Source organism: Poecilia reticulata, chromosome 16 (genome assembly GCF_904066995.2).
Source record: "Poecilia reticulata chromosome 16, P_reticulata-male-v2, whole genome shotgun sequence".
Lineage (NCBI taxonomy): Eukaryota > Metazoa > Chordata > Actinopteri > Cyprinodontiformes > Poeciliidae > Poecilia > Poecilia reticulata.
Window position 1 is genome coordinate 4,643,833 of NC_088845.1, and position 17,784 is coordinate 4,661,616.

The 17,784-nt window shown below is 36.5% G+C and overlaps 1 protein-coding gene across 4 annotated transcripts in view; it reads left to right on the plus strand.

Annotated features, from left to right (window-relative positions):
* Positions 1 to 1,491, plus strand: part of atg5 (ATG5 autophagy related 5 homolog (S. cerevisiae)) — a 32,652-nt gene extending 31,161 nt beyond the window's left edge. For all 4 annotated transcript variants that reach the window (XM_008430858.3, XM_017309749.2, XM_008430857.3 and 1 more), the window contains exon 8: positions 572 to 1,491. In XM_008430858.3, the coding sequence (XP_008429080.1) occupies positions 572 to 708 (137 nt within the window). In that variant the 3' untranslated portion in view covers positions 709 to 1,491. The remainder of the gene's footprint in view (positions 1 to 571) is intronic.
* Positions 1,492 to 17,784: the final 16,293 nt, after the last annotated feature.

Consider the following 17,784-nt stretch of genomic DNA (forward strand, 5'->3'; position numbering starts at 1 on the left):
CTCTCCCATCTCCTTAACTTACTGATTTTCTCCTCCGTCCATGACTATTCATTTTCACCCCTTTAATTTGTTTTTCTCTCCAGCTCTTTCTGTCAGTTTTTACATTTGTTTTCTTCCTCCTCTTACTTCCAGTTTTGTAGTGTTTTCAGTTTAGTCATTTTCTCCTTTCTGTTTATATTTAAGACCGTCACCTATTAGCAGTTTAGCATTTGTGATTCACCTATTTGTGTGGAACACAACTCCAAATTATTCCCATGCTTGACAGTTGTGTCAGTGTTGGATGGGACGCCCATTTACCATCTTAATTTTCTCTTCTGTCCAAATAAAGGAATATCCTATTCTCTCTTGGTCAAACAAATATGTTTTTTGCTGACAAAAAGTAACTACCACCTCCAGTCAATCCGCACCAGTTAATTCAATTCAAATTCAAAATTATTTAATTTCCGTTTGGAAATCAATATGTTGCTCATTGGTGGATGATGCAAATATTTGCAAATATGTGAACTTCTCACTGGAGCTATCAATGAGCTTGAGCGTTTCTGATGTGAATACCTTTCCTTTCTCCTTCCAGGTGAGCAGAAGCGCTATCAAGTGTTGATCCACGGCATCGAACCGCTACTGGAAACTCCTCTGCAGTGGCTCAGCGAACACCTGAGCCATCCTGACAACTTCCTGCACATCTGTGTGGTCCCTGTGCCCACCGACTGAGGCTGCGCCTCTGCACCTTGTCATCCCAAGACTCATCAGCCAATCACCTGCCAGCTGGATAACCTCAGACATGGTAGAACTTCACTGTGGAAACTTGGAGCTAACAGACATTAAAGGAGGATCATAATATTAATCACGAATATGAACAAGATCTCCTTTATTTGGTTATGTTTCCATCTGGTCACTGCTACTACTACTCCTCTCTCAGAAATTTCACAAAGGATGAAAGGAACTTTTCTTGTTCAAGGAGTATCTCTTTAAGACACAGGTGTCAAACTCCAGTCCTCCACTGCCCTGCAACTTTTTAAAAATTAGGTGGTTAGCAGGGCTCTGGAGAACTTATCTATACAAGAAGGAGGTAATTAAGCCTTTCCATTCCTGCGTATTTGTACCTGTGGCACATCTAAAAACTGCAGGACAGTGGCACTTGAGGACTGGAGTTTTTCAGCCCTGCTTTAGGAGAAGAGATGGCTTCATTTTTTTCTGTTTTTCTGTTTCATATATTCTCCAAATAACCAAATGTATACACTGGAGGTGAACATTTTTTAAATTTCCATCTTCCTTCTCATTTAAAAGACTGCCTTCGATACAGGGATGTTGTTTTGGGCATTGAGGGAGAGGATGTGGCGTCAGGTTCTGCTGAAGTTGCCTTAGTTACTTACCGTCATGCATCATGACTTAGATGGTGTTGCTGAGTTTATATCACAGTCTAGAAAGTTGTTCACCTTTTTAAGAATACTAATAAAATTGTAATATTTCACCAAAATAAAAATATAATCTTGACCAGTGATTGGTTCTGGAGGTTTTACAGCATTCGCAGGAATTTGGTTGGACCAAACTCTTCCTACAACTGCTGAGTTCAACATCTCATTCTGAGCTACCCGAAGATGCAACAAAATAACAAAAAACATCTAAATTGTTATGACCTAGCTTAACATTAAGATGTTAATTTAATTTTTAAAAATATAGTACATTTAAATTTTTCCTCATGTTCAGCTGCAAATTTGAAATTTATAAACCTGTCATTATTAAACCAAAAGGTTAAGCTAAATCTGATTCGTGTTTCACCATTTCTGCAAAGATGGGAGGAGATGCAACATTTTCACATGGTGTCATCAGAGTCGTCAAGTGGTTAATGAGCTCCAGTGATTATGTTTGGAGGTCTCTGGGAAAACAATCCACACATCTTAAATTGCAGGTGTTGATTTCTCGCCATCAGTTCAACGTTCAGCTTGGTTTTATAGTCTGTTTCGTGAGACTTGGCCCAAACTTGGCCAAGCTTAAATGGGCATCTGGTTTTGTTAAAACTTAAAGAGCTGAGCGTGGATGATGAGACTGTTAGCTTTAGGTGGGCAACTTTCTGGGACCATTTAATGCATATGTTTTATTTAATACATTTAGGTTGTAGACACACAACTATATCGCTCAAGCCATTGGATTAGTCCACCAAACACTTTGCATCCTAGAAAAATACGATGAAAATCAAACTGTTTTTGATTGGTCATACAAATTTTGCCTAAATACTTCAGGCTTGGATTGCTGAACAGCTTTTCAATCTTAGATGTTTATAGAGACACAAACATGGATATCTTTATGCATTAAATGTAGCATTTAGCTTACATATTGTAGACTGAAAGCAATTTGATTGTGTTTCTGTCTTTTCAACCACATATAGCTCTGGAGGATCTTATTTGCTTTTATGTCTGTGAAATTTGTAGATTTTTTTTTTCTTGCATATCTAAAAAAATTAAGAAAAAAGTCACAACTCAAGCATAGAGTAGTCTACTGGTCCTGCTGCTTTGCACTGCTGCCAAATTGTCTGAAACAAGGAAGCCATTGCATGTTCTCCTTCATTACAAGAAAGACAAATTTGGCTTTTTGGGCCTTTTAGTGACGCAAAGAATATCTATGCCTATGGGATGAAAACGAGGAGCGCCACCCAACACTCATCCTACAATTGTCAAGCTAATAGTGAGGACACTAATGAAGCAGATGATCCCAAAAACAAAATGTCAAAAAGAATTATTGTTGTGCACAATAAGCACTTTCAAGCTATATTATCATACATGCATTAATCCTATATTTTATCTTAAATGGCTTAAAATAAATATTATCAAAAACATATCTGGTTAATTTAATTAACGTTGAAACCCTTTACTTGGTCCCATTCTTTCACAAGGTAAAGTGCTTTACAGAGAAATAAACAAAGGTGAAGAAAATTACATTAAATACAATAAACACACTAAAGGAATAGTGGTAAAGTTTAAGCATCACTTAGAGAGACGTACAGCTACACAAAACTAACTTAAAACCTGGAAGTAGATAAGAAATGATAAAAAAGCCCAATAAAATCATATTGAGCATTAATTGGAGAGCTGCAGCAAGCAATGTTTTCTGTTCTTTAGGTAGACAAACTTTTCTGAAATAAGAGTAATTAGAGATTGTGTATCATTTTTGTTTTAAATATAAACACTCTGATAACATGGAAAATTATTATTCTGATAATGTCATAATGTTGAGATATTTTTGTGAAACAACCTGCACCTTTAAAAAGAAAAGTTCAATTACCTGCTGACTCATTTGATGTAATACAATGTGAAAATGTCAAGCCTCTTTCTAAGTGTTTTTTGTTTTTGTTTTTTTTTTTTCTAAAAATGTTGCAAACTTATATTTCAGGTTCTAATCTTGTTTCTGGATATTTATTTTTTTAATCTACATAAAAAAACTTTCTGGTACGTCTTGAAGAGAAATATCTGCAACATTGAGGCTTTATGATTAGTGAAACATGAATTCTTATTATGATTTTAGAGAAACTTTCCCCCTGCTTTCTCTTTTTGCTTTATTCATCTTTTAAGGCACATCTCCCCCTCTCATGTGTTTTACTGCTGACACTCACCCTCCCTCTCGCTCTTCATCTCTCCTGGTTAATTATCTGCTGGCATCCACTCGCTGCTAATGAGACCGCTAAACTGTCCAGACAGGCCTGGGGCTGCTCTGTCACTGTGCGCGCTTTCAGGGAGTCGAACTCTGCAGTGTGAGTATGTGTACATAATTACAGACATCATTTATAGACCCCTGCAGGTGTGTGAGTGCAGATTCAGATGTCTACACACACATAGACGCTTGTCTATTGTCACAATGCCAGTCTGCTAATTTAAAGTGTATGTTGTGTGAGTGATGTCACACATCATGTCATCACTTCAGGCTTCCTCACTGCTGTTTCTGCCACCAAGAATGATTGGACCGTGGGTTTTATGGTGTTGAGTCAAAAAGCCGCCACTCGGCGTGGGGTAACGTGTCTGTTTTTGTGTGTGAAAATGTGTTTTGTATACTATGCAATCTGGGGCCAGAGACGTAGTGATGAAGGGTCTGACACACACTTTAATGGGATTTCCCGGCCCGTCATCCATCCCCCACACTGTACGGCACACCGAGGCAGAAGAGGCTCTGAAAATAAAAGCCGAGCAGGAGTGTGTTGCTTCGTGAGGGGCGGAGATGGAATGAGTTAAATTGCTTGCAGAAATCTATTTCCATCTCAATTTGAGATGCTTTAGGCCTGAATCAGAACCGATGGCATCATTCCTCCTCATTCTGTCCAGATCGTCTAGACAAGTTCTGACCAGGTTTTGTTGTAAATATTTTTTAAAAAGAGCTCAAAAGCTTTACCTGAAGCAGTCGTAGACGTTTATTATAGCCAAAACACTCAGTTTCACGTTCCTTGTAAGTCAACACCTGGGTTACGATCCCCCATCATGGTGGTTTCAAATGTCTAAGAGCCATTCCACACCCGAACGTCTTAACTAAGGTTCAGGGTTTCTGTGCAATTGTGAATATTTGATCCAGTTGATTTGTTTGTACTTCCCACTCGTACTGTCACTAATGACGTAGCTATTTATTCAAAAAATTACTTTAATCTTAATATGATAGGCAGATCACAAAAAAATGTTGCTGGATGCTAAATTGACCCAATAACTATTCCGGTAAATAATAATAATGTTGTTTTGAGACCACTTTCAAGTAACATATTTATAATGGCATAATTATTTAAGTTCGGCCTCTGAAAGACCAAAAACTTTAATTTTGCTAAGAACTCTTATCACAGTAAATCAAACATATTTTAAATACTCAAAGTAAATCACAACCGAAAACGATAAAACAGAAATTAACAGCCACACCGAAACCAAAAATAAATCTAAGTCTCTATAAACAAAATTTCTAATCAAAAATATTAATCACAAGTATGGAAATTATCAAGCTTATTTTAATTTATTATGTTAATTAATCGTAACAGAATTAAATTTGATTATTAGCACTATAGCATTTTACTTAAACATTTCCTGGGGTGATAAAGTTGTCATCTTGGAATCCAGAAGTTATGTTGTTGTTTTTTACTTTTTTCTTCCTTCTTCCTTCTTCCTCCTTCCGGTCACATGTTAAAATTCCCGTGGGCGAAACACGTAATCCCAAACTGTCTGCCGATCTATGCATCACCTTGTGAATGCACGTGTTTGTCAGTGTGACAGGGTAAATGTGGATCTGATGTAAAGTTCTTTGATTGGTTGGTTTGACTAGAAAAGTGCTAAATAAATTGAGTCCATTTAAAAGTCGGCACAATGTGAATTTAACATATTCAACCTAAATCTTAATCTGTGACGTTGAATTAAATATGATTAATTCCATGGGTCAAACACACTTCCAGCTAACAATATTTGGCATTTTATTTTCTTTAGTTTATTATGCCATCTCCAGCAGTTTAGAAATACAAAACAGACAAGTTTACAAACTTTTTCTGTAATTAACAACCAGTCTATTTAGAGATTTAAATCATGCCCACATTTTATATCTACCCTCTCATTTTGTCTCGTCCTCCTTCTGATTTATACCTTGTAAACAAACTACTTCAAACTATGTATTTTAATTTTCTTCTATCGATGGTTAAGCAGTTTTTCAATGGAATATGGAAATAAATTATTAGAAAATTCATAGTTTAATTTCATTCTATTTTAGTCTTACACCTAATTCCCACTGATGGTGGTTTTTGTATCATTTGAGCCATCTTTCATGTGACAGATATGGACCACTGATAAGACCAAAAAGAATTTTGTGATTATGAATGATATTTATCGGTCATACCATAACAATTCCTTGCTTATAAAAATAAATAAATGTAACTCGACACAGCTCAGCGTAGCTTTCCACTAGACCTAGTTTTTTTCTAGTTTTAGCTGATTTAACACAGTCCATTTAAGATTTATATTTTAAATTATCTCTTTATTCAACCTGCAAGTGACCATCCTTTAAAACTGATCGCCCAAGTATGTGGAATAAAAAATGTTATGTAACAAATTTGAGGATAGATATACAACTATTTTCTTATTTACTTTTGTACTGAGCTCTACAAGCTGACGATAACGGTTAAGGAACAAAACAGAAACTTGTTTTGCTGGTGTTTGGTCACCAGTGTCTCTATCAAGCCAAACCGGAAATCCTTCCCTCTCTGTTCCAATAAACATCCAATAAAATCCAAAGCAAGTTTACCGTATGGCTGATTTCCCCCAGATTCCGTGAAACCAGTCTTTCTCATACACACACAGTTTTACCATCAGCTCAGACCACAAACTATGCCACCTACTTCCCCTCAGTCCCCTACTGTCCTGCATAATTTGGTGAAACCACAATCTCCTGTGCACATCCTACCTTACTTGTGAGGACCTTCACTAAGATACTCTGTTAAAACCGACAAACTGTCTGGGATCTTAATCTCTTGCTTACAGCTCGGAATAGGATGAAGTTAAGTTTTTTTTCTTTCCTCTGTTTTAATATTAACCATACAATGACATCTTAGCTCTGAAATGACTCCATTAATGTCCAACATTTAACTGGCCCCCACAAACGAGGACAAACTGTATAACACACACCCACACACACTGTTTTGCTTTTTTGGAGTCTCGGGGGGTGCTGTGCTCTGCTGTATATCAGACGGAGATCAAGAAGATCAACAGATGAGAGTGATTAGTGATGAAGAGGAAGTCATGAGTGTATTTCTCATCCTGAGCCACACAAACACGTTACAGCGCACACTGGGACATGTGACATCAGAATGTCGCAGCAAACTTTACATTTCGAAACGTTGACTCTGTAAGCTGCTGTGAGAGTTGGTTGGAAACGGGGAAAAATCACCAAATCCTAAACAAATAAGAGTTTCTCTTATGTATTAATTTCTGATTTACGTACAGTTGTAGTTTTTCTGTCTCCATGTTTTTATTTTTGTGTGTAGTCCCTTTAAGCACACTGCTGGAAAACATCAATAAATCAATCATTATCAATGAGTTTTTAGGCATGTGGAAAGATGTTCAACTTGGACCCCGAGGTATTGGATCCAAATGACTGGAAAGGGTAGATTATTACATTAAAAATGAGATCCAACTTTAAATTCTTGTCTTCCAGGATAAATGTCAAATATAGTTTAACAGTACACCCATAAATCAAAAGTAACAAAATCCTGTTATGTGGAGGTAATTTAAGCTGACGGTGCAACAGCCGATGAACGAGGTTTCTGCTGAGAAAGAATCGAGTTTCCTCAAGTTTAAGTGGTAAACATGCCGACAACCAAAAGCGTACGCGTGTGTTTCTTTGTCTCTGTATTCCTGGCAGCGTGACACACACATGCACACACACACACACACATCTCCTCCTTTCTGTGGTTCTCTCTCTCTCAGTCGTGTCTCTGAAGACAGAGGACTGGATGTCCATTTTTTAACGAGAGCGACGGCCTTTGAAGTTCGGAATGATTCAAAGGACACGATTCACCCCGCCCCCACAAACACACACACACGCACACACACACGCACACGCGCGCGCACACTCACTTGAGAGTGCGCTAAGATGACACACTGAAAGCTTGTTGTCTTGTGTGTTGGGCCTTTTATCTTTTAGACAGTTGCAATATTCTTTTTTATTCAAAACACATAATTGCTCCTCCACTTTTGTTTTCACTTCATTTCCTCCGTTGACTGTCTTAAGACGAGCTATTCCTTTTCATTTTTGTTTTCATTTAATGGTATTCAATCCAACCAGTAATGCCGACTTCCAAGTCACCAGCATTTGCGTGACAACCTGGAACATCCCATGAATGCAACAGTTAAGGAGGTGTTAAAGGAAAAACTGATGACAGCGATTTAAGAAGTCTTATACTAATCTTTCAAAAAAAAAAAAAATATATATATATATATATATATATATATATATATATATATATATATATATGTGCAGTCAGTTTTAATTATTCCTAAAACAAGCAAGTGATATTTCTACACATTCACCTAAAAATATATTAACAGCTTGACGAGAACAGCAAGAACTACAGATTAGTTGCCATGTATTTTTTATGTCCAGAGTAAAACAAACTATTCATCTTCAGTTATTTAAAATTAATGTTCTATGTTTTAAATCCCTCTAAACCGATGCATTTTGTTTTGAGAATGAAATGCACGTTGTTTTCAAAGCTGGTTTTTATTTTATCGCCAAGTCAAATGTGTCACAGTTGAATCCTTTTTACTCAACTGTGACATAGCAGCTTTTAGTCTTTTCATAAAACATTCCTCTCTGTATTATCTTTTAGAACATCCACAGTTCTGTGTCTTCTCCCTAGATTTTAGGTCAGTGGTAGCCTGGCCATTACCTTCATGTGCAACTCTGCTCCAAAAAACTCTCACTTCCAGCACAGACTGGGCTTTCTCCCCTTCACTCTGATTCTCACAGGTAGATTCTCTACTGGACCAGCCAGCGAACAGAAGAAGTTTTGGACAATGTTGATTTTCTACGCTGTTTCAAAAGTGTACTCCTCCTGTAGTTTTAGCAACGGCAGCAGAGGAAGTGAAGGAAGGCTTTCAGTCTGTGTTGGCCAAGCTTCCTAATATTGAATTGACATTAATAGCCGCCTCAGTTAGCTTGGCGCTTCTCTCTTTGGGGTGAAGGATTGTTGTTTACGGCACAGACAATTTCCGGTAACCTTCATAACGTAGAACTGACGCATTACATTCGTCACAGGCAAACGTTAGCAACTGGGTAAAATGTCAACACAGACCACGCCTCCAGGAAGAAACTGTTTCTCAATCGTCGAGAGCCCAGACCTTCTGTACTAAGCAAATAATGTTTAACCAGGATTAGTCTGGACGGAAAAACATCGAGCATTTTTGTTTTGATTTGCTCATCATCCTAAAACAAAATAACACGGTGATTTATTTTCAATGGTCTTATTTAAATTATCCTGGAATTTTAAAATGCAATCCCTTAGGATCCCAAAAGACAAAACCTTCAGTGTCTTTTTTATTTATTTATTTTTTCAACGCTTGCGACGCAAACTGTTTGTGTTGTGATGTGTGTTGAGTTTTACTGAAGACTACAGAGGTGCAACTTTCAATTTCCTTGAAATTGAAAATGCAAAATAATTAACAACCTCAAATATATGCAAAACAACCAAGACTGGAATCTGAGGTCTCAAACTTTCAGATGTCAGTTGCTGCATTTATGTTGAGAACAAAAACACTCGTGGCCATGAGGTCAAAGTAGTCTGAGAAAACAACCAAAAAACTTTTCCCTGGAAACGCTGTCTCCTTTCAGCAGTCATCTGTTTACACACACACACGCACGCACACACGCACACACACACACACGCGCACGCACACACCAACCTGTTATTAACCCTGTCGCCCTCTAATAGGCAGGTGGTGAAGAGACGGAGACGGACAGACCCACAGAGAAACAGAGAATATGACAGGAGGATGTGGCTGATGGGGGCAGCCAAGCCATTACACTTTGATCTCTGCCTCTCCGATACTAACACACACACACACACTCTCAGACACCATTAATAAGCAGTGTGTGTCGCTTTCCGCTCATAGCCTTGGGGTCGGGACATCAGGTTTGCTACCCAGGCGTGTGTGTGTTTGTGCGTGTTTGTGTGTGTTTGTGTGGCTCCTGACTGTCTGGTATTGTTTGTCACAAACTGGGCAAGCGATAAAGCTGTGTTCAAATTAATATCTCCCTGTCTCTCTGAGACTGAAACTTCCCCACTGTAAAATGCAACTCAGGGAAAACTAATAAAAGCGAGTGTTGCAAAACAAAAACTAAAATGTGTCTGATATAGATCAATTTTGCAACCAAGCATAACTGTAGGCTGTCATTTCTTTCTGAAATATTCTCCCCCCAACAGCTCCACCAAAACATTCTCTTACAAAAGCATTAGTAGGGGAAATGCTTTTTGAACTTTTTTGACATATTTCAAATGTTAAATTTTGAAATCTGTCAAATTTAACTTAAAAAATACTTTATTCACCTTAAAAGTATGTTAAATGACTCATTTTATACTATTTTTTTTTAGAGATGTAAATGCTGATGACTGCTGCAGGATCTCCTGTTATTACAGTGGTTCTGTCGTAAGGACTGTATACACTGCTGTGTTTTAATATATTTAGAAAGGTTTTAGTGCCCTATAGATGGTTTTACTGTTCATCCAGGTGGGCAGTGAAATGTTTATACTCCACCATCTCTTCTACTTCTTCCATGATAGAAATGTTGCTTGACCTGTTTCTTCTCAAATCTACAAGAATCTACTTTTTTTTCCCATTCAAGATGAGATGATTGTTGCACAAAGCTTCTTGACCATCTTTGATATGACAGCATAGTCTTCTCTCTGTTTCTCCAGATGACAGGAGTCTGTTTTGTATTGGATGTATTTATCTAATTCTGTTATAACAAATTGTTTATCTTACTTTCCCTAAAAGCCGGCCGGGGAAAACTATATAATAAAATTATGCAATTTTGAAATTTCATGGGAATGTCATTGTGCCCCTTTTTTGTTTTGTTTTTTGTATTTTTTATTTATTTATTTTTTGTTATGGGTAATTTTGCGTGGTTTCTTCATCCATTTCCTGGTCAAGGAGGCTATTTTGAGAAAAGTATGACATGTTGTGATGTTGCGTGGGATTTTGTGCTGTGAGACGGGCCGAGTAAAGACTTTCCGAGAAGTGGACTTGGTAGCAACGACCTCTGAAGCAAACATTCATGGTTCGACAAGGACAACAGAGGGAATCTCGCTTCTATTTTTTGGCTGTACTTGTTTACAATCGACTCTGTATCATTTTAAGTTGTCGTGTTTAAAATGATCAGCATGAAGATCTTTGCCACTAGGTTTGTCAAGGTGTTCACTGGTGTAATAGAGAAAAGATTGGAACAGAACATGGGAACACTTCAAGGGGGCGTTTTGTGATTATTGGGTACATCAGCTTATCCACTGATGTTGAAAACTAAAAAAAAACTAAAAAAAAACATATATATATATATATGTGTGTGTGTGTGTGTGTTCAGTAGTCAGCTGTCTGGTTTCGACAGTCAGTGCTGATGTTACACTAACTTCAGTTTTCACTGAGTTGTCTGTCATCATTAAAGTGTGGATTTGTGGGCAAGCGATCATCTTCAAATCCCATCAAACCCTCCAGGGTATCCATAGCTTTCCGGTAACCATATAAAACACTTCATCGCTGAGCGGCTCAGATGTGTGTGAGTGGATCTGACTGAACGTGTGGATGGTGTACAGGAAGAGAATCTGGCTCTTTGCGGTTTCAAGAAGAATTGAAGAAGACAGAGGCTCCACATGTGGGAGATTCAGGAAAGTCGGCGGGCTGCTTTCTGCTGAGTCACTTCGTCATCCCCCTGCACATGTTCGACAGCCTGAGACGCTGATCTTTAATGAGATGTCTGGCCTGCTACAGACAGACAAAGATGGAAAACATAAACCAAACTACGGTGTGGAATCCAAAATGGTCCAGAGCGAGAAACAAGTCAGATTATTGAAGCTGCCATGGTTTCAGCTGCGAAAAGTAAAACAGCTGAATCATGTGAGTCTTTGTGTTTGCATAAAAATGGAGTAAATGCATTTAAGAGCAGAAAAACATGAAAGAATTTCAAACCATAGGATATTGGTTTTCCTGTTTGTTTTGGTGTGGAGCTTGATTCACATCTCTCTCCCATGCATTTTATAAATACTAGGCAGTTTGTTCCTTGTCTGCATGGTTGTTCATTAAAACTTTGTCTGATAATTAAGACACATCAGAATTATGTAATAACGAATAAAAACCATAAAGGTGTGATTAAAGTAAGAAGTCTGATTCTGATAGGAAGGTAGGAGCCACTTCTTTTTTAAGAATACATTTTGTATTCTAAAATACATAAAATGGCAAACCAAAAATCCTGTACGCCCTCAAAAATAACTAGCTCAACGTCTTTGAGGATAAGATCCTTCTTGCGGTCGCCCTAATCTTTAGCTCTTTACAGATTACGGTTTTTTGTCGTCTTATTTTTTTTCCAAATATGTGAATGACGCCAATATATGTTAAATTCAAGTCAGCATTCTGACTAGGAGCTCTCAAAAACATTTAAATATCCTCCAGGCACGAAAAAACTTAAAAGCTAGTCCTAAATGTATGGGTTCAAGTGTACATAAAATTAAACAGAGATAACACAAGTGAGACTTGAGTCCATGCATTTAATTAGACTGTGTGGGCATTGTGTGTTTGATATGCATACAGAGTGTATATGTTGAAAGGCTGCTGCAGTGCATATTGACTTAATAACTTGTGGTTTGGAAGAACCACATCAGCTATCATGCACTCACTTCCTGCGCCATACAGGGGCTTCTGTGATGTGGCAAAATTAAGAGCCTGTCAGCCTCCAACTCATTTCCAGCTTGGGAGCCGATGACGACGTTTTACCTTTTCACATGGCTCCCATTTCAAGCAGAGGTGTGTTGAGTGCCCAAAAACTGTACTCAAGTAAGAGTAGCGTACTTCAACCTATTTCTACTCCTCCAAAAGCAAAAAGTAACTTACTAGAGTATAAAAGTATAGTATAAAGGCTACTCAAGTAGAAACTGATCAAAACATCAATCATTTGATATTTAAACATTACATCATCATACAGACCAAAATATAAAGTTATGTGGAAACCTTGCCGTTTCAAAGACAAGAATGAAAATCGTTCACAATTAGCAATATAATAATAGTAGCAATATTTCATAATAAACATGTTAAAAGGACCGTGTTGTAAACATATTTCTAAAAGTTATTTTTTTTACTGAGTTACTGAAATAAATTTAACTTGGTACTCAACTTTGTTTTTAATAATGGTACATGTTGCTGTGAAAAAGAAACTTATGTAATGAGAGTGTTGTTATTCATCTGTTTTCCATTCAGAGTCGAAACCTTCCATGCTGAAGACGTATATTTTGTTCTCGCAGTGGATTAATAACAAATACAACAATTAAACTTAATCCCATCATATATAAACCAGCCACGGTAAATTCTGCTAACTTTTCAGTATTATAGAAACATTTAAACCCACCAAAGCATTGCATCACAGCACGTTGTGTCTTGGTAGTGTAACTTTCAGACCGCTGCTGTAGAACTGGGCGTCTGGAGAAAGTCAAATCTTCCACTTTAAACACATGCAGTAAAAGTCAACGGTGAGGTGAATAGGTGGGAGAGTTATCAGAGCTCCAGCTGTCAATCACAGTGGTTCATAAAAAGCCACGTGGAAGATATTACAACCTTTTTTAAACCTTTAGGTTTTATTAGTTGCAGCCTGAGTCTGTTTGAGACCATACTGATATCATCTGTAACACCTGCGATGCTATAAATAGGCAAATGATTGAGTTCTTTCATGTCCCCTTATATACACTAGAAAAGCACATATTGGTTAATTAGTGAATAAGTTTGTACCCCTTGAACTGCAGTCATACCCAATAAATTAGAATATTATTGAAAACTTTACGTATTTTAAGTAACTTGGTTCACTAAGTAAAAAGTATTATACATTAATTGATGTTTAAACCTTTTTATTATTTTAAATGGTATGACGAAATCTTTGACTCCATGCATTTTTCTCTGCAGCTACTATACTATTACCATAGGTTTACTGCCTGCTCTTTTTATTTTCAGATAATGAATTTAATTTTAACATCAGATGTTCATAGATTAATTGTTTTATAATGTAAACCTTCTTTAAAAATTCCCACAACTTTATCCTTCATTATGTTTTTTGTTCTCTGGTGTACTCCAAAAACAGCTGTATTTGTTATAAGATGACATTACACACAAATAAGCTCAATTTATTATTTAGGTACTCTTATGCGAAGAGTTTGAATGCAAATGTTCACCACGCCTTTTTGGTTTTACTTGTAAAAATGTTGAAAACTGTATCCTCCTTCCATTTCACAGTTATGTGCCACTTTGTGCTTGTCTGTCATGTCAAATCCCAATAAAATACCATTAATTTGTAGCTGAAACAAGGAAACATTTGAAAAGTTCAAGGATTAAAGATACCCTTGCGTGGCATTAGGTTTTGTTGCTCTCTAGTTGACTGCTGAGTCAATGAGTTGTGGTGCAGAGGAGTCTGGGAGCAACAATGACAGGTTATCCATGATGTATGAATCACATGAATCGCTGGCTTGGATTGATTATTAGAGAATCTGAAGTAGGGCTGGCTATTCTGACCTCATACCAAGACTACAGCCTCAACATATCTACACTGAGCTGACACACTCCAATAATGCAACGTGATGCAAGAAATTATCATCCGTTCAATGCTCTTCTATGATCTTGAGATTAATAATTCATAATATCTGCTCCAGTAAAATGTCTATTGAAAGAGGTCTTGATTTTATATATTGTTAAATAAAAGTTTTAATATATATATACAAGCACAGAGACCACCATTTTAAAATTGTTTTGGTCTTCCCTCTTCTGCAGCAAGGCTGACACTGATGGTAGAGGTGCATAAATCTCTCATTTATATAGGGAAATTCCCAAAAATGGCAGAAAACATCCTGGTGCAGATGTGATACCAATTGTGCAAAGCAGCAGGGAAAGTCCTACTTCACAATAACGGAGCACAGCAGCATCAAATGTTGACCGTCACATTTGAAATAATTTTGATGTAATCCAGGAACATTTTAACTGTCATGCAGATCTTTCAGACTTTGGGGAAGTCTCAGATTAATTGGGTGCTAGTAGAGGTAGCTTCAAGCTCAGCTTTGATTTTTCAGATTTCCTGAAGAAACTGTGATTTCATAACGAGAGACATGACACACAAGAGAGATGATCTCTGACTGGAGAAGCATCATAACAGAACGGAATATCAGTTGTTTGCATCTTTCATTATGTTTTGATTCATATTAAGGCGTATTTGATATTTGGTATTCAAAAAAGGCAGCTATAAGCATTTTCTTGAGGGGTCTCATATATATATATATAACAATATATATATTCAGTTGTAGTCCCCGTCCGATCCTCGGCGTCTACTGTACACATTTACCTACTTTTTTTGTATTTGGTAGTTTTTCTTTGGTTATGGTTTGTCAAGTTATGTCCTGTTGCTTTATTAACAACATATAAAGTGGAATGACATGATGATAAACAGCAACAGGCTGATGTCAACTTCAGACTTTAACTTTCAAGAAAAGTTACTATTAAAGATCTGGTGGTTTTTGATCTGATGATATTGCTGACTTAATCATAGAGTTGTCCTCACCTGATGGCCAAGATCAGCACTGATGGAGCTATGCATCTAATACTCTAACAGAAACAATGTGTGGCTTTTGGAAAAGCAAAAGATCAAATGAAAGAAATGATTGTCCAACAGCTTTTTCCATTTAAATTAAAGACAAAAGAGAGATTACTGAAAAAGAACAAGAACAATATGGATCTAATTCCATCATATTTGCTTTCGGTCATCTGGATCTCATTTATGGTGAATGCTTTTAATGAAGTACAGAGGGGGACACCTTCCATAATTGTAAATTTAACACATCCAGAAGAAAAATTTACTGCATATCATTTGGCAGCAACACCAACAGAGTCTTTGACTTCCTGTCAGAAATATTTGGAGACAAAAAAAATTATTTCTGGGAAGCAAAATAAAGGGATAGAGTAGTAAGTGGGTTTAGTCACCCATTCAGACCAGTGACCTTCCACTTCTGTGTCTCAGCGACATCATGACATGATTCTGCAAAGCACTTACAGGAAAACAGCCGCTGGGGATACCGCTCAGTTTCTTTAGTGGCGTCACGCTGGAGCGCCGATGAGGCGAGATGGAGGATATGTTTTAGTGTGTGCGTCTCTGTATATATGTCTGTGTGGGTGTTGAAGGGTTTGTTTGGTTTGTGGTTTTGCTTTGATACAAGCTAATCGTAACATGTCAGGGAAAACTGACTAGATCTCCCGAGAGACGAATGATTAATCAGTAAATTGAGACATGAAAAAAGACAAATGTTTTTTTCTTGTGTTAGCTGTTGAAGTGTTTTTTTTTTGTTCTTTTTCTTTGGGTACATGTTTTTCCTTGTGATTTAATTTATTTGTGGAACAGGTTCAAGTGTGTTTATGTGTTTCCTAAAGGCATGACTGTTTGTTTGAATGAGTGAGATTATTTGTGTGTGTGTGTTTGTGTTTGTGGGGGTGAGCGTGTGCGTGAGTGTGTGTGTGTGTGTACATGAAACATGAATACAACGCCAGAAAAGCAGTCACTGTTTTAGTCTCTTCAGGCCCAAAGTTGAAAGAGGGTGTAAAATGTTCAATTGACACAGGATATTATTTATTTACAAAGAAAAAAATGTCTATGTTCCCTCACAGGCAGTAAATATCTGAATATAGATCTCAATAAGTACAGGAAAAGAAAATAGAACAGCTATGTGATCATAAGCCAGTAATGTTTCTAAAGTTACAGAGTCAACAATTATCAGCTATATATATACTGCTCAAAAAAAATTAAGGGAACACTTTAACAACACAATATAACTCCAAGTAAATCAAACTTCTGTGAAATCAAACTGTCCACTAAGGAAGCAACACTGATTGACAACAACAGGGACCCTCGTCGGGTCAATCAGTGTTGCTTCCTAAGTGGACAGTTTGTTTGATAAAGTGTTCCCTTTATTTTTTTGAGCAGTGTAAATATATATATATATATATATATATATATATATATATATATATATATATATATATATATATATATATATATATAAAATTATTATTATTATTAATTAATTTATAAATGTCACAGTACCAAACAAAATTATTAATTACCAATGTAATATTTAGTTCTCAGCACCAAACTAAATATTACTTTAGCATGCTAAGTAAATATTTCTTATTTGGTGTGCTATTTAGGTAGCGGCTTGCTAACTAAATATTTAATTTGAAGCTAAATATTTATCTTGTTAACTAAAGATATAGTTTGGAGCCTCATATTTATTATGCAAACTAAAAATTTCATTTGGAGTTAAATATTCATTTTATAAACTAAATTCTTAGCTTATTTAGCTTTGGAGCTAAATATTTAATTTGGTAACTAAATAATTAATTTGGGACAAAATATTTAGCTTAAGGAAATATTTAGGCTGGTAATTAAATAATTAGTTTGGAATGAATAACTTGGTGAAAATATAACTATGAAAAATGCTTCCTATATGACAGGCTAAACAAGCCAACTGACTGTGTAACTTTACAAACAACAACCTATAATATGTCATTCAGGTCAATATAAATATCAAGGTTTATGTTTTAGAAGTTTTTCAGTGGACACTTGCTTTTACTTCACTAAAATACACATTTTTATCCAACCTGTTAGTTTTTTTTTCACCTCAATGATTGATAGCTTTCAACAGGATCTACTCAGTGGAGAAAAGCCAGCACAGCAGATTCTGCAAAATACTCCTGAGATTGTGGCCACTAGCAGTATATGTTTACAACACATGACAAATAATCACTTAATGAAGCAGTGAATGCAACCATTGTAGGAAGATAAGGAATGTTGTACTGTATTGTAAAATTTTGGTAAAGTTTTAAAAATGTGTGTGCAATATTTTTCTTAAATTGTAGGTTATTATAAATTACTTGGATGTGTAAACATGTTTGAATTAATCTATCATGGAAAATCAAGGCAAAGCAAATATTACCACACATTTAGAGCAAATACCTCATATTACCGTAGGGACAAAAATAAAGTGAAGGGAAGTGAAGC